Raw genomic sequence first — 23,815 nt, forward strand, 5'->3', positions numbered from 1 at the left:
AGTTCAGATAAATAAGATTTACTGTGTCCTTGCTGTCAGGAAAAGAACGCTTTTTGTTGTGGTGTACTGGTACTTCAACAAGTAGGAAGGTTATATGGCTCCTTAATCAACTTTGCACCCCAAATGCCATTGAGATTTGGCCAGCTAGATCAGGTGGAAAGATTTCTTTTGTGGCTGGGAATATCTGTCAGATGACATCTGTAGTATGGTGTGCTAAATATTTCTACTGTTAGAAGTTTTAGATCTTGTTATAGTTGGTATCCTGGTGATGGAAGTCTAAATGCTGGCACTCATGTTTTCCATGTTTCTCATGATTTCCATGTTTCTCATGATAAAGCACATATAAATAAGCAGACCAGATGCTCACATACTGCTGAAAGCTTGCTTCTGTGCAATTGCCAAACACTGCACGGATACCTTAGGGTTTAAGTTAAGATCCCTACATAATATTTGCCTGAAGTTCATGTGTAAAGTATTTTTCTAAGGGCACAAATGTGAGGAAATAGCTAAAGCCAAGGGAGGGGACAAATCAGATGGTTAAAGTACAAAGCGTTATTTGACCTGTCTGCAGCAAGGTTTTAAATATTTAATTTTGTGATCATTCTGTCACTGCTGGCTTGGCTCTTTAAAAATACCTATCCTTGTTTCAATTAGCTTTTCTAAGAAGGGATGACAATACCCAGTAATCAGTGCTGAAGCACCAGCCAGTTGAGGAGTACTGTAGTTCTTCAGGAATTTGGCTTATGTTTTTATGAGGTTGTACAAGGAAAGGTGTTCCATAAAACCACAGTGAATGGTCCAGTAGCTAAGAAGAAACTGTGGCTATCAATATCTGGAGTTTGATTTAAAAAAAAAAATTAAGGCCATACACAATTTATAGTTTATGCAATGAGGTTGTCTTTGGGGGTTTAATTGTATCATGCAAGGAAGATCTTGTTTTACTCAGTGTGGCAAACTCACCTGGTAATAAATCAGTTCTGTTAAGCAATTTGAATTTTGCTCAAAGGCACAGGAGCAAACCTGTAGAAATCATGGCTTAGTCATTGAGAATGTGCTTAACTTCAAATGTAGCTTTGTATGTAGGCTATAAAAAAACTTGGCCCAGTACCAGCTACAACAAACAAAACTATGGTAGCATATTCACCACATATTTTTGCCAAGATCCATCAAAATACTTGAATAACTTTTTGTATGCTCTTTCCCTGGGTGTTTCAGTCCAATGAGCATTACCAGACAACAGCCAAAAAGGTGTAACCACCTTCAACACTGAGGGTCAGCATCTTAGGGTCTGAGCATATGGGACATGGTAATACTGAAGAGAAATGTGAGCTCTCCTAGATAGGGTTCTGCCAAGTATTTTTTTATTACTGATCATTAGGCCTGTGTTAATCAATATAACAGTGAGAGAGAGATGAAAATTACTGAATGAGTTGAACATTCAGTATACGAATTTCTCAGAATTTGGTGAGAGAAGTGAAAAAGTGATTTTCCTGTTACCAGCATTCAAGTATGCTTATTTCTGTGGCCAGCTGGAAGACAGAAAACAGCCATATATGGGTTGAAATTCTCCAAAGAATGTGCAATAAATACGTAGTTTGGAAGAAGGTTTCGCAGGGTCTCAAGAACACAGCAGTCATGGAGGGAGAGGATTCTATTTCCAGCTCAAGAAATAGTTAGCACCACAGGACTTGTTTATTTAGTGGGGAAAGAAGACTAAGAGGAGTAAATTCTTGAAATAACAAATTCTCTCTTCATGAAACAGCATAGTAGTTAAATCATGGTCCAGGTTAAAGGCATTACCTTTCTCTTGGGAACTGGTGTTTGTTTCGGTAGGGTTTAGTTTGGGGGGAGGATGTTCATATTCGGACCCCGTTGTGAGGCTGACTGAGGTGTGTGATGCCCTCGGCTGCATGGCAGGAGCAGCCTGTGCCAAGGCCTGCTCTGGGCTGCAGAGCTGGGGGGAGGTGGGCACAACCCAGCTGCCTCATGATGGTCAGCAAGAGCACACCTGCAGGCCGCCCACTTTGCTGCTTTCCCATGGCCATGGAAATCTGGGACTTTGTGGAGTGGAACATCCAGCTCTTGTGCCCTGAAACCTGAAGGTGTTGCTGAACTGCTGATGTGTTTTGCTTGCAAAGGGAAGGGAAGGGAGCACTGCAGCCTGAACAGTGTAAGGACTGTAGTCAGGCAGCTCAGGACACTGACTTTTGGAAGGTGTGCACCCCTAGCAGTAGCACAGACAAGAGCTGCTCAGGGACTAGATTTGGAATATTATCAATTCTGGAAGAAGGTCATACTTTTCCAGTACTTATTCTGTCAGACTTGTGGGGAAGTCTAAATACAGACATGCTCCAAACAGCACCAACTTCCTGGAAAGTGTTTCAGGCAAAGGGAGAGGAAATGATTCTCTTCTACTTGGCTTTCTTGGAAATGTGTATGGTCATCAAGAACAGATCAACCTTTTTTTCCAAGGTTATTTTGAGGATAATCCAGATTTCCTTTCCTGTCACTTTCTAGAAACTATACCCAAACAGGTAACAAATGATGAGGGAAAGAGCCATTTTCATAGACATTGAAGAGGCTTAAATTTGCCCTGATGGCCTGTTCTAGTAGTAATTGTTAAAATAATTATTTACATTTGCCTGATTACATTTGTTGTAATAGTTGTGGCTGAGTGGAAAATAAGGATATCCATCAGGAAGTAAGAAAATTAGTGGGCTTTTCTCAATATATATTTTCTTTTTCTTTTTGAATTGCAGTTTTTAGGTGAAAGTAGTCAAAAGTTTTTGTGCAGGATGCCTGTGTTTATAACTTGTGCAAATTGTTTTTTCCAAATCTAGATCATTGACAAGGAGATTAATCCCTTTGTGGATGAGTGGGAAGAAGAAGGACAGTTCCCAGCACATAAAGTGTTTAAAATCCTGGGACAGGCTGGATTCCTTGGTGTGGATAAGCCAACAGGTAAGTGAGTGTGTAACTCCTGACTATTAATAATGATAGACTCAAAAGATTAATTCACTTTTGCCCCAGGTCAAAGCATGGGTTGGAATTCAGTGCAAAGTTTGCTTATGTTCCTCAGTCACATACAGAGTTACTAACTCTGCAAATACACAAAATAACATTGTTGCATACTTAAATTGATATTCTTCTAAATGCAAATGTTAAAACCTTTATGACTATTATTTTAAAATTAGGGAAATGAACATCACTTCAATTTTCAACATAAAATCTGTATAAGAACTTTTCTTCTGCATCCAGATAGGTATGAAATAATCCAGATCTTCATTAAAGAAACCACAATTTGTAGGCATTGGAAGCATTTTAAGATCTGGCTTATTGTACTGCCTTAACATGCAACCTCTCCATCACTTCAAAGGATGAGGATAGTGTGACCTTTTGGCCATTATCCCCTAGATTGTCTTTAAAATGCATTATTCCATCCCACAGAAGCCTGAACAGAAAAGGAGGCTGAAGATACAGAGAGCAGGTTTTTGTGTGTGTGTTTATATATGTCGGTGACCCAAAAAGTCCAGAGGAATAGGAGGTATTTCTGCTCTTCAGCTAAGATAGATATTCTGCTATCTATTTCTTTAATATGTGATATAATATATACTTGTTTTCTTTTCAAATGCTTCTGTTACATGTTCAAGTCACAATTCTCGGTGATTTTCTTTACCCCATTTTCCTACATTCGGAGCAGCCCAAAGTGTTTAACAGTTAACTGCAGATAATTTTCTCTATGGGGTAGCTCACATAATCTCGGCTATGCTACACCACATCATGATATTGCTAAGGCACAGGGTTCTGTGCAACAAATTGTGTCTTTTTATCACTTAATTTCAGAGGAAATATTCCCTCTGGAAATGAACTCAAATTCTTATGTTATAATGTGGAAGCTTTTCCCACAGCTGTTCAGCTGTTAGATCTCAGAGAGCTGTTGGGCTGCGATTGTCTGACAAATCCAATTAGGTCTGAGCTGGTATTTCTTTACAGAAATGCTGACAGTTCAAGATTATGCTTAAGATCGATTTAAAGGACAAATAGGATTACTGGGGGAGAGAGAGAACTGCTTCTACTTTCTGCCATAATTGTTTGATAGGCAGATTTGAATTGCATCTCAGTGGGTCTCCTTTGCATTGCTGATATTCATGTTGGGTGTAATAATGGTGCATTGCATGGCTGGCAGATTTCAGTTCTGCCTTCTTATATTCATCTCAGGGCATGCAGAGGCTTCAGCTGGGTTTAGGAACCTCAGTGCTGAAGATGCTGCACATACAACAATACAGAGGTGGGAACTTTGTATAACACTCACAAAATATCTGGACAAGAAATAACTGGAGTAAAATCCTGTGAAGAAGGGACTCGTGGAGGTACAGGTGGCACAGAGAGTCACATGCACTTATTACACTTGTCATACTCATGTTTAAGACTATTTTAACTTCGGCTTTAATGTTTGCATCTAGCTGTTAATATAATTTATTTGACCTCTGCAGCTGCGTTTTATAAAAGGTATAAAAAATTGATAGAATCCTCAGCAACCTGTAATCCATCTCAGTTCAGTATTGTTGGGCAGAGAAAGTGCACAAACTCCTTGGAAGCTGCTGTCTTTGCAGCATTCAGTTGTGCAACAGGATGTCGTCAGATCCAGCTTTGCTTTGTAATGGTGTAATGCCACCAGGTACATCTTGAAAGTCCTGAAACTTTCTCCTGATGGTAAGTCAAAGTAAGGTGTGTTACAGCACAGTGTATGTAACTGCACAAATTTGGCAAAGCCTGAAATTCTTTGTCTTCTACAGTTCTACACAGTCCTTAGACTTGCTGTATGATTAGTGTATACTGTAAAATAGATTAAAAGATCCACTTTTATACTCTGTTCAGCCACTTCTGTTATTTAGTTGCTGTTTGCAGAGGAAGAGAAGTCTTAAGAAACTTGAAGAAACCAAGAGCAGGCAGGAGCTTTGGAGGGCTGTTGCAGGAGAAGAAGGGAGAGTAAATTGATTTGAGGAGAGCAATTGCAATGCAGAGCACTTGTGAGTCTGCCCTACTTTCTCTTTCACAAACCAAAATTATCATGTTGTATGTCTTCAAATCCAGATCATAAGACATTCTCTTTAAAGAGCACTGATTATTTTTTTAAAGTTAATTCACTTTAGTAATAGTTGCTATTTTGAAATACAAGTTTTATTGAATTTGTTTTCCAAGATCATTCTGTCAAATATGGAGGGGTTTTTTTCCTGCAGAAATAATTTTGAAATTTTCTGATTGGGCAGAAATGGGTCACAAACTTGTTTTGCTTAGATGGAAGGAAACATCTGTTGGATTTTAGATTTGTTGAAAGTAGACTTTTTCCTGTGTAAACACCATTCCCTTTATGAACAATGACCCGCTTCATGGGAGTCAGGTTTTTAAAAGAACGTGCCTTACATGTGTCCCTTATCACTGGAAACTTTCTCTGTGTGCAGAACTGATTTGGGGCACTATTTGTATTGCAAAAGCTCTATCAATTCCCACTGTATGCAGTTGCAGGCTACAAACTTGAAAAAGCTTTTCCTGTATATTTTTTTCACAGTTGTTTATGCAGTAGTTGGTTCTAGTGAATATTGGCTGTAGTTCAGGATGTTCATTGGAGGTCATGTAAACACTGTGGGCAAAGCTCAGACATGCACCCATAATTGGAGAATTTTAAGATCATCAGTAGATTTAATTTACTGTCTGGTCAGTTCTCTGCCAGAGAAAGTCTTCTCTTTGAACAATTTCTCTGGTATTCTTTACATGACTCAAAAATAGTGCGTATGTTAGTTTTTCTTAGGAAAGAGTTTGTTTTCTGTTACATTGCAAGATTCTTCCTACTAGTAAAATACATGGTGAAAAGTGAATATCATTTATGCATAAAAAGTGTATTTTTGCTGTATGAAAAATGTGCATAAATTTACTTCACTCAGGATTTAGAAGAAAAAACCAGCATCCCTATATATTTATTACTCTTCATTTATATTTACTGTGTATGTCTTCATAAATGATAAAATTATGAGTTTTTGAGCTACTGCCAGTCCCAAAACTAAGGGCAGAGAATGTTAGGGCAGGCAGCAGAAATATTTAACCAGTCTTGGTAGTTTGCCATTGTCTGTTTTGCTAAGGGAAGTGGGCAAGACATATTCTTTGAACTGTTCTATGTGCAGATTAGATGTGATACTGGATTAAAAGTGGAAAGTAACTGTGTGGTTATTTGTGATCTTATGGCTTATGAATCAAAGCCTTGGCTGTTGCTAAATTTTAGGATGTATTGCCAAAAATGCAGGCTCAAAATGTACTGTGTGCCTGCGTATGCCAATGCAGATGATTAAAAGTTGTTTTATCAGCTGATGTAAAAGCATAGGAATCCTGTAAAGGATGGAAGAGAAGGGTTTGTGGGAGGGCAATGTTTGCTCTCCTGCATATTCACATGGCATCACTGTGAAACATGAGTGATAATGATGCCTGCCCTGGGTGTTTCATTAGTGTTTACACTGGCAGTACTGTAGGAATATTTAGTGGAATGCGTTAGCATCTAGAAATAATTATGACAAGTTTGTCCAAATAGTAGCCTGAATTTATTACTGTCAGACACCTATCAGTGAACGTAGAAAATATGTTCTTGTATATTTCAGGAAAATTAAGTAACTGTGGTAGGATTTGCACACGGATGGGAAAGTGTAGTTCTACACTGCCGGTCCCCTTCCTCTGCTGCTGGGACAAACGCCAGATTTGGGACTGGAGAAAGTAATAATCATTACCTTCTTGTCACATCAGACAGAGAAGCATCTAATAAAACAAAAATAATGTTTCAAGTGTATGATTGCACTGGAATTGGAAAATGATAAGATTCCTTCAGAAAGTCTGTTTATTACAAGTGTCTCTGTGTTGTATGTGGGGAGGGATTATAGATCTATACTATCCTCTAAGGTTAATTCTGTTGTTTTCTTTGCAAGTATACATTTATCTGGTAAAATGAGACCTTGTGAGAGTTTGGACATGGAGAATCACTTGGAAAAAATGCATGGGGTTATTTTTTCTCCCTTCTGTAGTACTAAGCCTTGTTGTTACACAGAATGAGCATAGAAGGACCTGGGAAGAGCAATAACTAGAAAGGGATTTAGTAGTTCAGGTGATACTGGATTCGATGGTAACCTAGAAAGAAAATGGAAGGTGTTCAGGTACTTCTGTGGATAAAATTAGGAGTGATAGATTTGTCAGAAGTGAATTAATTTACCCCAAACTGTTCCTGCATGGCAGTAGTGGACCAGCTGCAGTGCTTGTTCTTGGTTTAGTAGATTTAAGTATAGTCAGCTGAATCGACTGCTTGATCTTTTCCCACTTACAAAAGAGTGCAATAATCATCAATAAATAGTAGTTGCACTCTAAAGGTTTGCAAGAGAAGCCTTTGGGCCATGCTTTCAGACACCAATGAACCACTCTCAAGTGTTTACCAGCTATAATCTATACCTGTTTTGCAATCAAGAAATAATTTTGATAGGCCGTCAAAAAGCAGTAGACCAAGTCAGCCACTGCTTTGTTTGAGTCAATTTGATGACAAAAATTGTGATGTGTGGCAGGGGTTTGGAGACCTTTATCAGATATGTATAAGAAATTTCAGATGCTTATTGGACCTTCTAATTCAGTGGCTTGGATTGAAATCTCAGGAAAACAGGGATTTGTATGTGTATATACACCTGAGTTTTGTGTAGTTGAGAATTTTTTCGCCTCCTCCACTGCTGTGAAATGTTGACTATTCAAGTCCCATCTAGTATCTTGCAAGTGCATGATGAAATTCAGTTGAAAATGGTAAGGTGGGGACAGTTTGCTACATTTCAGAGATCATCAGGTATTTCTGATCAGACAGAGAAATGAGCACTTGAGTTCACCTTTGGTTTTTCTTTAACTGGGAACCTGACTTGGGAAATGGTTGTGTTTCTTTTCTTCATGGCTGGTTGGGAAATGCAGTGTTACCTCTGGGAATAGCTTGTTCAGCTATCAATAGCAGCCAGCAGAGAACTGACTTACTCAAGGACACCCAGTCTTTGCAGAAGAGATAATCTTCCTTTAAATGTGTTGTTGATAGAGGGATCCGATTAGTTCCTGGGATTCTGCTTTTGTGCTTCAGATAAGGCAAATCCTCACACTTGTGGCTTGTAATGCAGAACACAGCAGTACTTCATGCTGTTCAGGTGTGCTAATAACAATGCCTTAGGGGTCAGATGTAGGAGTTTCTGAAATCTGGTATGTGTACAGGCTATGTCAAAATTATATTCAGAAGGCAATTTAAAATGTCTCTTTCCTGGAGAAAGTTAGAAGCATCTTACTGGTAGCAAATGCTCAGTTATGTATGTGCAATTAATGCTTGAGCTCTTGACACACATTTCTCTCACAGCAGACCTGCCATGCCAAATTCCCTTCTGTGAATCACAGGCTTTGCACAAACTGTCAGACCCATGTGGTGTCTTGAATCTGACTTGGAGCACTTCGAATCTGAGATGAAACTGTTACAAGCAGCTGCCACTGTTCTGTCCCTGTTCTGTCCCTGTTCTACTCTGGGTTGTGCAGGAGAGTCTGTCCTCTGTTGTGCTTGACTTCCCTCTAGTTTTGTAGGAAATTGTTGGGCTTGGGGATTTTCAAAGAGATTTATCTCATAAAAATCTGATATTCTTGATTTTATAGTTGTGAATAAGAGAAGAATGTACACTAAAGTGAACAGTTGAATATATTAAAGAAATATGAAATAATATAATGCCTGAAAAGAATATAGGGATTGAGACATTATCAAGTAAGACAGGAACTCTAATAAAAACTTCAGGAAGTTTTTATTAGAGGCGTCTTGCTTATTCTTTATTTCTGTAACTCAAATAGCAAGACTGTCTCTTGAACAAAGCTTGGCCAATGAATGAGGTTATACTGAAACAACCTGGGTATTACAAATATGTCTAATTTACACATAACTGTCTTTTCCCAGCCTCAAGATTCTTGACATCTGTCATATACATAAATGGCATAATTTAATAGCTTTCTGAAAGTATAAATGCATCTCTTATGCTTACATGTCAGTACACATATGAAGCGTGGACCAACTGTGAGAGACAGTGTTCTTCCAGTCACCAGACTTGTACATACACTGAAATTTAATTTAATTTTTCTGTTTTATAGAAAAAGTTTTGAAGTAAGATCTCAGTGTCAGGTTTTTTTTCTGTTTTTTTTTCCCTTTGTTTTTTTTTTCTTAAGCATAGGCATGGGAGGCCATTTGTGATAAACAAAGTACTTCTTGCAGGACAGTGTATTTCCTGAAGAATGTGTCTGTTTGTTCTCTTTGTGCCTTTCCTGGGTGGCCTAGAATTGCTGATTCCTGTTATCTCCAGTGCGGTAGCTATAATTTTCCATAAGACTACTAAGCTGCTCTGTGGTCTTGCCTGCCCTGGGAGATACCTTCAGTGCTGGGCAGCAGGAGCCAGGAACGTGGCATGACTCTGGAGGAGGGCAGGAACTTCTCGCGTGGGACCTTCGTAACAGCACGCCCTCTGTACTCCCCTTGAGCCCGAGAACTGGCAGAAAATGGGCAGAAAATGCCCAGAGCCTCAACCATTTACAAATCAGCTTCACTTGTACACCTGAAAGGAGGAGCAAAGATAGGATTAATCAAAAATTTCCATGGATGTGTACCACGGGAGAAAGTATTGGAGTTTTTTGTGGCATCATTGAATGCTTTAAAATTCTTTGAAGGTGACTTTAGGCAGCATTTCTTCTGCTTCCTATACTGTGTGTCAGAGGAAATGAATGGGACTGTTCTCACCATTGCTTTATTATTCAAGAACAGGGGTCTCTCAGCAGAGCAGAAGATCTGTGAGTAATAATCCTTCTGAAAGGATTTTTTTTTTCCTTTTTACATTATGTATAACCGGTGAAACTCATTTCATGGAAAACACAAGGAGCAAAGTTTAACAGGAATCCAGAGAATGTTAAATAAATATACAGATGGTGGCACCATCTAAAGTTACTGCAGGGAGAGTAATTGTATTTCTGATCCTCAGCTGCTCACTTAGCAGGTGAATACACCATTTCACAGCTTCTTGTACCCTTTGGCCTCACCAACTCCCCCCTGAATAACACATCTAGCAGTGCTCTGTGTGCTGGAGTCTGAGCCTGGCAAAAACATTCACAATACATATTTCAACTTGTTCAGGATCCATCCACAGCCCAAGAAAGGAAGCCTTTAATTAGTCACAGAATCATAAAGTTTGGAAAAGACCTCTTAGATCATCAAGTCCAACCATTAACCCAGCACTGCCAAGTTAATTTTTGTATTTTTCTCCATCTTTGTATGTTGGAATGGTTGTGAACGTGTTTTTTACTGCTATCCATATTTATTTTCTAAATCTTACCAATTGTTTTCAACCACCTCTATCTACTTGTGTTTCCCACTGAGCCTCATCTCTTTCTTCTTATTTTTTTTTTTCCCTCTTGAGAGGATTCTGGTGGGTCCTTGTGTAACCTCCCAAACAAACTCTATTTGCTACTTCTTCTATTTTAACTGACTTTGAAAGGACTGAAGGCAATAAAAATATTTTGCGAAAAAGTAATGAAAAAGGCCTCTGAATCTATTTTACTGGCTTTTTGGTCGTTGATTGTTTGCTTATTTTAGGTAGAATAATGAGGGGCTCTTTCCCCTCCCATCCTCCCTGCTTTTTTTTTTTTTTTTCCCCAAGAGCGATAGCATGGGAGCAACTTGCTCTTCTGTAGCTGGTGTAAAAGAGCTGTTTGTTGAGTTTGTCACTCAGAGCTGGTCAGGAAATTCTTTCCAGCGTGTCCAGATGCTTCCTGTGGACAAGGCTGTCATACTTGGCACATGATTAAAAAAAATCACACTGAAGCCATTTTTTTATTTTGGTTTTAACCAGGTCCTTTTACACCATTGAGGGAGGACAGTTTTGCTGGGGGGAGAGTGACACTGTGCTTGGGGTTGTTTGGAAGAACAAAAAGGAACCATGTAAAATTTCTATTTATTTGTTTCTAAAGCCTTACACTAATTCATATTCTGCACGTTGGATTCTGCATTATTAAAAGAAAATAATTATAGCAGCTGATACTTGTAGCAGTGCTGCATTTAAGAAGAGATTTTGGCACCTTTGTATTCTGGGGGGTGTTTGAGCGATCATGATGCATCCTCTGACCTCTTTGTGGATTGTATTATTCTTTTACATGCTTCTGCATAGGAAAGGTTGTGTAAGCTGTACCTTCTGGTTGTTCCTGTAAAACCTGTGAGCAACTGGACCTATAAAGGAAACAATTATGCACTTGTTACCTTTGGACAGGTCTCACTTGGACTCCCTGGCACCACACTAATGAGATGCCCAGATAAACTCAATTCTCTCAAGAATAAAGGGAGTTTCCTACATTTTAAACCCATGTCCTTCCCAACATAATGTTGGGAATCCCATCCTCTGTCTCTACTCAGGTTGAAACTGTGTGTCATCAGATCCCATAGCCCCAAAAGAGGATGTGGAAAGAGGAGAATACAAGAGGAAACAAACACCAGGAGTAAAATTCTTTACACACAACTCATTTTGACAGGAAATGTTTTGCTCCTTCTGGTAGAATTTTGTAACTATTTTCAGGGCACTAATTTCACTTTATTCCATTTTTGCATTTATTTCTTTCTACAGAGAATCCAGTTTCTTCTTTCCTAGAAGATGGATGAGTATTTTGGTCTTTGAAAAGTTTGCTTCATCATCAGTTTAAAGTCTCAAGCAGATTTTTAATGCACATGAAAGATGCTGTAAGTTCTGCTGGATGGTACATTTAAAACTGAAGGAATCCTGAGTTTTGGAGGTGCCCACTGAACATGCTTCTGCAAACTGATTGTGCAAGAATTGGCCTGGCCTGTAAAGCCACTGTATTGTGTAACCCATAAGCAGCTCCAGGGATTTCAGAGTATCATCTTAGAGATGGATCAGAATCTGGCTATTGCACAGATTCTCTGGTGCTGCCTGCTAAATTAGGGAAGGGAGGGAAAATATCCATTTTCTGTCTGGAAACTGGAAAAACAGCAGAAGATAATGAACTAGACTTTCCCTAAAGATATTTTTCAAGCAGTTTAGTTAGGTGTCTGAAACATAAAACATGTAAATGCTGAGGATTAGAAAAATCTTCCAACTTTGATCTTGTTAAAGGTTTGACAGGTTTTAATTGCTCCCAGGTTTCAGACTTTGAAACAATTTATGATGAAAAAATTAAAGTGATGAGATTATAGGAGATTTTTACCTTTGCAGCAACCACTATCTAGATCTATAGCATAGTGTGGTTTCTGCAAGGAAAAATGCACAGCAGAGTGTGGAAGGTGGAGAGAGGGGCCCATTCCATGTTGTACATTGTGCCTGCATGATAATTATTCAGGAGGCATCCTCAGGTCTTCTGCCATAGTTTGAAGCTGTCTGGGGTTCGTGCTGAGTTCTGTGGATAGGCTCTCCAGCATGGCTTTGAAATATTTTGCCTGGATTTGGGTAGATGTGTGTTTGTGGTGTGCAGAGTCTTCCACTGATGGATTTAGTCAGGAGAAGCTGAACAGAGAGTGGGTACAAGAGATCTGGGGCTTGAACCTGCTCCCTTCTGCCACCACTCCAGCGAGCTCTGTAATTAGCTTGTCTGTAATGAAAGGTGGAAAAAGCCTCCAGCAGAGACTTTCCATGTCCTGATGAGAGATGAAGCAGCACATGTGAAGGGTGGTGGTCTCTCACATTGCTACCATCATCTCCTTTCCTGTCATTTGAATGAAGATACTGGTAAGTGCTTGAAAGAAAAAAACAGCTGATATTTTAACATAATTTTCCCTTCATTTCACTATTTTGTATATTCAATGGGTAGTTGTGAGCTGTATTCTGTAAATGCCTCCACATGCTGAATGATCTAATTTTCCGTGTGGGAGTACAGAATAAACTTTAGAACACAAAAGGTTGCACAGAAAGGTGGCATTAATTATACAAAATTACCATCAGAAGGCAGATTATTATACAGAACATTCTTTTTAACATTATGAAACAGCTTATAATTTAATACTAAGTTTGAACTGACAACATTCAAAAAACAATCACAAAGCTTTGGAGTTTAATTTCTTGTAAGGGAGTATCCTTAGAGGTAGTTGTTGAAGCATATTAAGTAAGTTTAAGAGGAAAGGAAATTTAAATATAAGTTCTGCTGAATAATAATAAAGGGATTAATTGAAATCATTAATTTCTGGTCATAACAGAGCTTGGTCAGAAAAGGTGAAATGGAACAATACCTGAGTTCTTCTCTGAGTCTCAAATATCCACGAGCTGTAAATATGAGAGTAGTCTTGCAGAGAACACCACTGCAGCTGGGGGTACTGGTGGATGAAGAGTTGGACGTGACCTGGTAGATGTGCACTCATAGCCCAGAAAACCAAAAGTATCCTGGTTTGCTTAGAAAGCAATGTGGCCAGCAGGTCAAGGGAGGTGATTGTCCCCCTCTCCTCTGTCCTGCAGTGCTGCATCCAGCTCTGGGTCCTCAGCACAGGAAAGATTTGAGTCTGTTGGAGCAAGGCCAGAGGAGGGTCATAACGATGATCAGAAGGACAGAGCACCTCTCCTTTGAGGAAAGGTCGAGAGGGATGGTGTTGTTCAGCCTGGAGAAGAGAAGACTCCAGAGAGACCTTGTTGCAGTCTTTCAGTACCTTAAGGGAGTTTATAAGAAAGATTGGAACAAGCTCTTTAGCAAGGCCTGCAGAGATATTGAGTAATTGTTCTAAATTAAAAGAGGGTAGATTCAGATTAGATGCAAGGAAAACATCTTTGACAATCAAGGTGCTGAATCTCTGGAGCAGGTGGCTCAGAGAGGTGATAGATGTCCCTCCTGTGGAACATTCAAGGTCAGGTTAGACAGAGGTCTGATGTAGCTGAAGGAGTCCCTGCTCAGCACAGGAGTGCTTGAACTAGATGACATTTAAAGGTCAAGCCAAAACATTCTATGATTCTACACAGTTAATTTCACAGGCATACATAAACAAAAGCTTGCAAAGAAAAGGATTGTCATTTGTTTGAGGTATTGTTTAAAAAGAAATAAGAAAATTAGGCAACAAATAAGAGAAAAAATCAAAACATAACATGGCCACTGATTTGTCTATGGCTAAAGTTGCAAAATGTGAAATAGACAGTGATGAGGTAAGACTTGTGTTTTGTAATTGTCCCTGGCTTTGGAGTGGTACAAGCTCTTACATGTTTCCTTTTTATCTCTAATTATGCCAACTTATTAAAAAAAAAACCCCAACACAAAAAAAAAAAAAAAAACCCAAAAAACCCAAAGCAAATAAACCACCAACGTGCTCCCAGAGCTACACTTCTGGGATTATTAGAGGCCACCAGTGTAACGAGGTCCAATGATGCTGGTGGATGGTGGGTGCCCGCCTGGAGCCAGGCTTCAGAGCTGGGAGCTGAAATGCAGAGATGGCAAAGTCTGGAGCAGAGCCAGAAAATGGAAAATGAACCCTAAATTTGGGAGTCTCGGTAGCTGTGCTGAATGTGGGAGACAGGAGATTTCTGATCAGGATGGTTTGTGCTTGCTCTTGGACAGTCCTGAGGGAGTTACTGTAGTCCAAGGCTTGAAAGATCCCAACAGATGAACCTTGTGGAGAAGTGTTTACCTCCAGCATCTCCCAACATCCCTGCTCAGCTTTCCACCACCCTTCTCACTGTTGTCTGTGATGTTTTTGAGTCAAGATTGTTTGGGGTTTTTTTGTTGTGAGAGTGGTAAGTTTCAGAAAAAAAGGTGAATGTCTTAAGAACATAGTAGAAAATGTTCTTGTTGTTCAGATATCATGCTGAGAAACCACTTGGCAGGGGTGATTTTATTTCAGCTGACTCTGGAGAATCTGAGGAATGCCACAAATGCATTTTTAATGGTCAGCTGCAATTTTAGTAAGTAACAAATTGCACCAATCAGGGCATAATTTAGAGTGAAAAATATCTCAATGATATGAAGTCATTCTAAAGCACAAGGCCAGATGAAAACACCCATGTTCAACACAGGCTTTGAACTCACTATGTTTGTGGAGCTGAAAGCACAATCAAAACATTGCTCTTCTTTTTGGTGTATGAGATGTGTGCCATTTGCAAAGAATGAAACTGGAGGGATTATAGTTAAGATTGGTTTTAAGTTGATCCTCTGTTAAAACCATATGTCAACATACATCTTCTTCATGCAACAATATTTTCAACACTCAGGCTGCTGGCTGAGATTTGGATAATTTCATATAGCATCCCTGTTGCTTGCCTGTGTCTTTTTAGCTGCTATAGGTCAAATATCACCTTTCTTTAAATAACCTCTGTGCAATAAAAGGCCTGAGTGCTAATTATTGGGTTTTGGCTCCATTGAACAATAATGAGAATTGGGGACATACATGCAACTTTAGTTCTTTGAAAACTGAGATTGTAATGAGAGAAAGGAAATGATGTGATAAATAGCTTTCTCTTTGTTTGCCTCCTTAGAACATCTTTCCTTGCTGGTTTCTACTAAAGCCTTCAAGCCACCTGGAAGCATGTAACCAGATCAGTCAGCCTGTCCTGGTGTGTCTCTGCTGCCGAGCTCCCGTCTCCCAGAACGATTTCAGGGTTGCAAAGCCCAGCAAGGGAATGGAGGGCAGGTGGCAATCACTGCTTGCAGTGATTTTAAAGGCAGCATCCTCACTGACTTTAATAAGCTCTGGATTAAAGGGCAGGAGACATCTTATGGAACTTCTCTGTAATAAAGGAAAGCTCCCTGAGCCACTCATGGAGATGTCACACAGGGGATGGGCAGATGTCACCATGCCCCCTTTCTAAGTTTTTAAAATTTGGGCAGAGGGATACCTGTGATGAAATAACACCAATGCTACCTGGTCTGCAGCAGTGCCCTTTGGAAGCAAGGGGGGACACTGAAAGCTGCTTTTATATGAAGCTGTGATGTGGTTAGAGTTTGTTTCTGAAAAAAACTCTTACTTTATTAAGTGCTCAGTTTCATTTAATGCTTTGGGATATTATGAAGCTCAGCCAGATTAATTTGAGGCCCCAAAGATAAGCAGTTCCTGAGTGCCTGAGAAAGTCCTTAATGGGTGAGAGGAGAGAGACAAGAGTGTGTGCCACCAAGAAAAGAAATGGGGTGTGAGCTGAAGCTGCCCACTGCCCAGCTGGGGCAGCTGCATTTAGAGCTGTTACCCCACACAGCCCAGCCTTTCTCCTGGCTGCAGCCCCAGAGCCTGGAGTGGGCAGCTGGTGGTGCAAAGCCTGAGCACAGAACAGGGGGAGCAGAGCACCTGGAGCTCAGACAGGATTTCCCTCTATATGATGGCAAAAAACACCACAGTCTAATTATTTTTTGTTTGCTGGGTCACCAGGCAGAGTAGTGATCATCACTGATGCCATAAATATTTATAGAAAAAAATTCCATTCCATCTTCCACTTTCACTGAGGTATTTATCCTCACTGTTTCTCTGTTTGTTGTCAGGTCACCCACCTGATTCGTTTTTCATCGCTCTACACTTGTGGGCTAATGCAATGTTGCATATATTCAGATATCTGTGAGAAGAATGACTATACTGTTTTTGCAGGAGTGCTTTTTTACTATATATTTTGCATGCTGGTAATAGAGTGTTTCTGTATTGCTTTGAGGTGCTACATTATTATTGTTGAGTGAATTTTTTTCTTCTTTTAGATATATTATCAAAGCCTTCACTGGTTTGTTTATTCTAAGAAAATCTTTATAAATCCATTTTCAAAGCTGTGCCTTGCATTTATACATATTTTACACAGCCTTAATATGTTGAAGAAAAATCAGAGGTCAAGCAGAAGCTCATAGATCCAATTAATGAGTTCCAGTAAATACCTTTAAATCCTTTATGCATTGGGAATAGAGCACAGGGACACCTCTCCTGATGCTTATTTTCACTTATTCCTTCAATATTTAATTAGCATGGCTTACTCACTAATTCTCAGTGTGTTTTGAAAATATTTAATTTGAAACTAATTAGACCAATTCCCTGACTATTAATTACCCAAACCTGCAGATGTAGGAATGGTAGCAGATCAGTCCATGTGAAGACACTGGGTGCAGCTTTATGTCAAGGCTGAATCTCAGGTGTGGCTGAACAGACTCAGGCAAATCTCTCCAAATCTTTCTCTGTACCCCTTGTCCTTTGAAAGAGGGAAGAGGGGAGTGGCATAACAACCTCAATGTTGTGCTTGGCCTGTGTCCTGCAGAGAGAGCCAGGTCAGCCCCAAGCAGTGGTGTTCAGTCATGTCTGAAACATGAGTCAGAGTGGCAGGACATGTTGCTGGTGCAGAGATGTGTATACAGGTGTGTGTCTTATGGTACATATGCACATCATGACACATCACAGAGTCACAGAATATCTCGAGTCAAAAGGGACCCCCAAGATCACAGGGTTCAGATCCCTGCCCCTCTCAGGACTATCTAAAACTAAACCATATGACTAAGGGAATCATCCAGACATATGCATTTTCCAGTCTTTAAATTAATGAACAATTTTTATTTTGCCATAATTTTAAATGGTGAAATAATTGTATTGCTTGTGGAACATCGTATTTTTCTGAGGCTCTTTCCTGACTGGATTTGAAGATAAGGGAGTCTGTAGGGGAGGTCTTGTTTTTCAGAGGTTCAGTGTCCTGAAGTAGACATACTGCTAGTTGGAGATGCTCATTTGGTAATCAGCAAGTGAAATTTCAGTGAAGCATTACAAACTCTTAAGTTTTCCATTCCTGCTTCTGGGCAGATGGGCATTACTGTAATCTTGCAATAAATGTGTCATGAAATGTGTTACTAAGATTTGTAAACTTGCCAGTTTGATTGAAGTGAGGAAGCTTGCTCATGCTTCATTACTCTTGTGGTTTTGTATAAACATTTCTTAAGCAGTCTCAAGTTGTCATAAGGAGCATATACCTGAGTCTCTTTGTTACATCAGTGAAGACACAGAGGCTTAGATCTCACTCTTAGAAGAATAAAAAAGGAAAATTATGCTTTTTTTTACATTTTCCATTTTTTCCTGCTGGTTCATTGGTTCTCACCTTAGACTTTGGTCTTGCATCTTGCTGAGTGTTTCGATGTGACTTTTAGCAGTGGACTTGCAAGGCATGGAAGCATTGCTGCAGTGTGCTGTGCAAATCCCGCCCAGCTAGTTGTTTTCCCATAGGCCTGCAACCCTGCCAGGCAGCAAAAGGTGTGGTTGGCAGAGCAGAAAGCCTGTCTGAGAAACCACCATGCAGCTGTGGGGTCTGGCCATGCAGCCAAGTGGGAATTAGATTTTCTGTCCATCATTTGTTCAAATGGCAGCATGAACCCTTCTTCTGCCTGATTAAAGTCAGTGCAGCAGTGAATACTGCAGTAAATAATAGGAAAATACTAGCAAGATTTATTTCTCTGTGTTTGCAACACAATAGGGGTTTCAAATGAGCTGCTGCAGGTGCCCTGCATTTTCAGAGACCCTCAGCTGCTGTTAAATCACAGTCGTGCGCTGGGACTTCCAGTGTTTGTTCTTCACACTGACATCAAAACTGTGCCTGCTTTCATGCTTGTCTGCCAACCTCCCATTGCAGGAGGGAATGAAAGGAGCAGGGCTGTCTCCTGAAACACATAGGAGATGAAGTGTATCTTATTTTCATGAGAATATTAATGAGGAGCTGCAGACTGAACAACTTGAGTGTGTAGTAGTGAGGGTGCCTGCAGTTTCTGTCACCCTTCATATCTGATGACAGTAAGATGACTTACTGGGGTTAAAATTGGATCTTCATGCACTTGGTTTCTCTAAATCCTAAGTAGCAATTGAGAATATTCTTAAGTAAGGTGTCTTTTAGTCTGTTATCTAGACTTAATGCAGTGTGCATTATTGGCTAGGAAAGCTGTGGTTAATTTGTTTAAAACTGTAGAAACAACAGATCCCTTTCCCTGGCTCATGCCATGTCTAGTGGCAATATTAATAAAAAACAAACTTAGATCTGTTTTAAATTTTTTTAACTCACCTTAGTTTCCTATGATTCTTTTGTTTTTCCCAAATACAAAATACTGAAAAATTACCATTTTGTATGCTGCTGGAGACAATTAAACTGCTATCTAGTTTAATTTGGTCTGTGATCTTGATTTATTTCTCTACCCATCTGTTAATCAGCCAGAAAGATATTTTTGGGAGCTCTTTTTATTTGACTGTTGGAATAACTTCACTCTGGTGCTGGACTGCTTCTGCCAGTGAAAGACCTAAGTTTAGTAAGTAGCACTGAACCATGTTCTGCTGTAAGAGTTTTGCAGTTATCATTTATGCTTGAGCAGAATTTATCCCATTCTTTATTTTAAATATTTGTTTTCTTCTTTCTCTTTGCTACAAGGCTGCTTTTCTTTCTGCATCTGTTTACCACTTGTGTTGCAGAGGTCATCACTGTAATTACCAGTGAAAGCTCAAAAAAGAGCAAATCAATCTTTTCTGTATTTCAGGGAATTTTCATCTACAGCTCTTAGGACAACAACTAAATTAACTGCATATTTTACTAGCATTGAGGACAGATTTGGAATGGAAGCTATTAGCTGGGCATGTCTTGGCCTGAAAGTTTTTGGCAAACTAATGAGGTCAAGGAAGAAATTAAGAAAGCTCAAAGGATTGATCTGTAGGAACAATTTAGGAGCTCTCTAGCTGAGCTATGGAGTGATTAGAGTCATGTGATTACAATATAAGTGTCTGGCATAAACAAGGAAATGAGGTCCTGTTTAGGACAGTGGAAGAAAATGAGAAATATAGACTGAAAAACTGCCAGCAAATGAAATGCTGAGATTATCACTTCTCACCAAAAGTTGGAAACTTTGCTGGTGAAGACATACCAGTTGTATTCATGAAGAAGATTTGCAGCTGGGACAATCTTCTGGGACCTTCTGTGGAGGTTCTTGGCTTGCTTTCTCATGTCCTCACATCTTTAATCATCACTAAGAGCATCTTTACAGGTAAGACAGATATAAAAAAAGTCTCTTTTCAGTGAACAGTGCAAGAGTATGAATAATGGAAGAAAATCAGGTTGGTATTGCTAATAGGCAGCTTATCTTCAGAATCTCCATACATTTCTTCAGAAAAAGTGTTTATTAAACAATTTCAAGCACATTTATAAGTTTGTTGTCTATTAGCAAACAGGCAAAAAGACAACTTCTGACTGCAAATTATTTGCTACACACACTTCAATCACATATATATTTATTTTATAAAAAAGTTTTGCTCTGTTTCTTTGTAAAATAAACCTGGCTTATGTCATCATTGAAAGTAGTGAAAAATGTTAAGTCATTTATCATGCTAATGAGAAAATAATCTCAACTGTAAACAGAAAAAGATAAGTAAGGAAACCATCAGTCTTCAGTTTTCATGCTGCTTCCTCTAGACAGCTTGTTAAGTCACATTGAAGTTAGAGAGTGTATGCCATGGAAAGACTTCTAAAGCAAATTTTGGGGAAGAAACCATCAAAATTGCTGTGGTTTTGTTCATGTCTTTTGTTATTCTGTAATGTGAAAGCCCCAGATAGAGTATTAAACAGACAAATATGAAACTTCTATATAGAGTTTGGGTATGGGACAGAACACATGGGACTTAGGTTTTTCATACGTTTCTAGTTTGGTTTTATGTTATTCCGACAGCCGTGTTGGGATTGGTGACACTCATTAAAGAGTGTGTAGGGCGGCCATTAGGATTAGAAAAAAGGGAGCTTTAAAGTGGAGCTGGTGTAAATTTTACAAATTGATTTTAAAAAGTATTCTTATAATAGTTAAAAAGTGTTGTGCAGGGAGATAGCATAACAAGTGAAGTACACTGTGGTATAATTTAAAACAATCTGCCACTTTTTAGCACTGGTTATTTCATAACTCTTCTGTTGCTCCAGGCAGTTGGGATTGTGTGGCTGAGGGATGGGGAAGCCAGCAGCCAGAGACAAATTATGTTCAGGCTGGAATAACAGCAGAGCTGCTGGCAGCACCACAGTGTGACAGCTGTGGCTGCTCCAGGAGTCAGAAACCCTTCTCCTGCTGATTTCTGCTTGCAGATGGGGCAGTGGTTCACACTTAGGGATGGTCTGTTATCTTCAAACCAGTCCTCACCGTGGAATAAGGAAAATGAGAGTCCCAGGTGGTGAAAGTCCCAAGCTTTTACCTTTACCTGTTTTGGGCTGCAGTCTCTGTAGAGCTGTGAGCCCTCACCCATTGTTAGGTTTGTCCTGTACATGCCCATTTCCATGGGGGCCATTCTTATACCAGACAAGATTATGGGATGGCAATAAAAAATCTTAGTCTGTTAAAGCTGAGTGGTGGAGCTGGGTTGTTTCTCCCGTCTCTACCTGCCCCCAAAGAAGCTTTTTCCTACTCTTTGCTTTTTCCAGGAGGAAACTTCAGTTAAAGCACAGACCAAGTAGGTTGTGAGGGTTCATATTTCCTTCCACCCCTTGCTTCATTGAATTAGGTTTTAAACAAAGTACTTTTATTCTTAAACTTCTTTCTCCTTTGTTTTTTGCAATGGTGAGCATCACTCCTTCCTTTCCATGAGCTTTCCTGAAATTATTCCTCTGTTGTGTTCCTTGTTAATTAATTATACTACTCTCTGCTTCAGGGTTTCTTTTTTTTTTCTCCTTTGGCTTCTTTGAGACTGTGATAAAATATCTTAACTTGTGTATCAAGAGACTTACTCTTTATACTCATGTTAGTTATCTTGCAGCATCTACTTTGTCATAGAGACCAAAAACATCACAATAGTGAATTGTAGGTAATGTACTATCTCTAAATTACTTTGTCCTTCCTCACCATCCTCTTCCATGTCTTTTACTAGTGTTGTAAATCCTGCTGTCATCATTAAAGGGAAAAAAATTTCATCTTTTCAGTAAGTTATAAGGCATTTTAAAAGAAATTTCGTAGTACAATACAAGGGCTGTATTGCCTCACTAGCCATTTATTTTGAAGACATATAAAATGCTTCCATGCTTATGCAAGGAGATAAGAAAATTAAGGTAGATGAATGGGTAAATGAAAGATAAGAAATACACCTGTTTGGCCCCTCTCTTCCTTAGCAGGAAAGACCTGATAGCAGGTAGTGCCTTGTATCTCTAAGTGGAATCTGACTGTCCAGACATGGGGAGGCAGCAAGGCAGTGTGGGGAGCTGAGGGCTTTTTGCTTAGCAACGCTGTGGCGTTGTTGACAGCAGTTGAGAAACTTAGCTGGAGGTCAGATTAAAAAAAAATTAAAATTGAGTCAACAGGGAAACATTTGGAATAATTAAATTCCAATATGATTAGTTTTTATATAACCCTGTTGCAGCACATTCTCCATTGCTGGCAGGCTAAACAGAGGTCTTCTGATCCTGCTGTAAAACCTAGATGAATTTGGTTTGGATTCTTCCACCTTTTCTGTGTTTGTAATCAACAAAACAATCAGATCAATGAGGGCCATTCATCTTGCTAAGATATTCCATAAACATCCTGAATGTGGGATGAAGAAGATAAATCTTCATTAGCATAAGAAACAGGATGGAAGCACAGTGCCCAAAGCTGCATTTACACTGATAAAGACTTTTCATTGAGGCAGAAATTAGGGAGCACTTTCACCCCAGGTTAGAATGGAAAACACAAACCAGAGAATGGGATTTGTCTAAAGACATATCTTAGCTCTGGAAAGCTGGCATGGAAGGATACACTGAGAGATGAAAAACAAAACAAACAAAAAATCATATCAAAATTTGTTGCTTGATTACTCAAGCATATTTATCTTCAAATAAGAGTGACAGTTTCTTATACCTCTTCGTTCCAACACAGTTAAACTTGCTAGTTCTTCTCTTTTGCTTAAAGTTTTAGCCTAAAGTTTTCTGGAAGCTGACAGGCTGCACACATCATCTCAACTGCAGGGCAAGATTAAACAGAACTCCAACAGCACTAACTACTCTAACACAAAGTCAGAAGCAAGCCAAATCTCACAGAGTGAATTGCAATTAAATTGCAAGTGGAGGACATTTTCCAGTGGTAAAACATTAGTGTGGGTGACCTCAGTCTGCAGCAGCAAAGCTTCCAAACAGCAATTTCCCTAAAACGGTAAAAGGTTGGGGTTTCTTTTGTGGGATTTTCTATTTCTTTCCATGGCAATACTTCTAACACATAAGAAAAATCTGTGCAACAGGAATATGTGTCTAGTCTTTCATGTAAGCCTCCTTAAAATGCAGAGAATAGTCACATGGTTTGGTTTGAAAATGTAGTTGCTAAGGTCTGTCTTTTAGCATGCTCTTTAGGCGAATTTGTATTTGCTGAATTTTTCATGTTCTTGCTTTAGTTAATTGCTCTCAGTTCACATTTTATCAATGCTACTCCAAGATTTAGAAAACAGGATTAACCACAGTTTGAGAGAGATTTCAAACAAGAAACAATTCTTTATTGGGGCTTGGTAATGTAAGGAAAACAGAAGCTCAATCATTACAGTTATACCATGTTTGCATAAATGAAGGTAAAATAAATAAGCTCTTTCTTTTCCTTTTCTTCTGTGTTGGAGATTTTTGAGATAGAAGATATGCATTCATTCATGTCTTATTTTTACTTATTTTATGCCACCTGACTTGAAGTGATGAGGCTGTAGCCCAGAAGATGCTGTGATCTTTTCCAGATGGAAAAACTCATCTCACTTCCCCCTCCCTTTAGTTGTTGTTGTTGTTGTAGTTGTTGCTTTTTGGTTGGTTGGTTTGGTTTATTTTCTTTTTTAATGGAAAGAGAATTGCAGCTTTACAAGTGAGGAATTGTT

The 23,815-nt window shown here is 39.2% G+C and overlaps 1 protein-coding gene across 1 annotated transcript in view; it reads left to right on the plus strand.

The window, feature by feature from the left end:
• The window catches only part of LOC131093847 (probable acyl-CoA dehydrogenase 6), a 75,257-nt gene that overhangs the window by 9,364 nt on the left and 42,078 nt on the right, over nt 1–23,815 (plus strand). Inside the window, exon 2 of the mRNA XM_058041198.1 lies at nt 2,841–2,961. Coding sequence (XP_057897181.1) covers nt 2,841–2,961 — 121 coding nt within the window. The remainder of the gene's footprint in view (nt 1–2,840; nt 2,962–23,815) is intronic.

This window comes from Melospiza georgiana, chromosome 1 (genome assembly GCF_028018845.1).
Source record: "Melospiza georgiana isolate bMelGeo1 chromosome 1, bMelGeo1.pri, whole genome shotgun sequence".
Taxonomy (NCBI): Eukaryota; Metazoa; Chordata; class Aves; order Passeriformes; family Passerellidae; genus Melospiza; species Melospiza georgiana.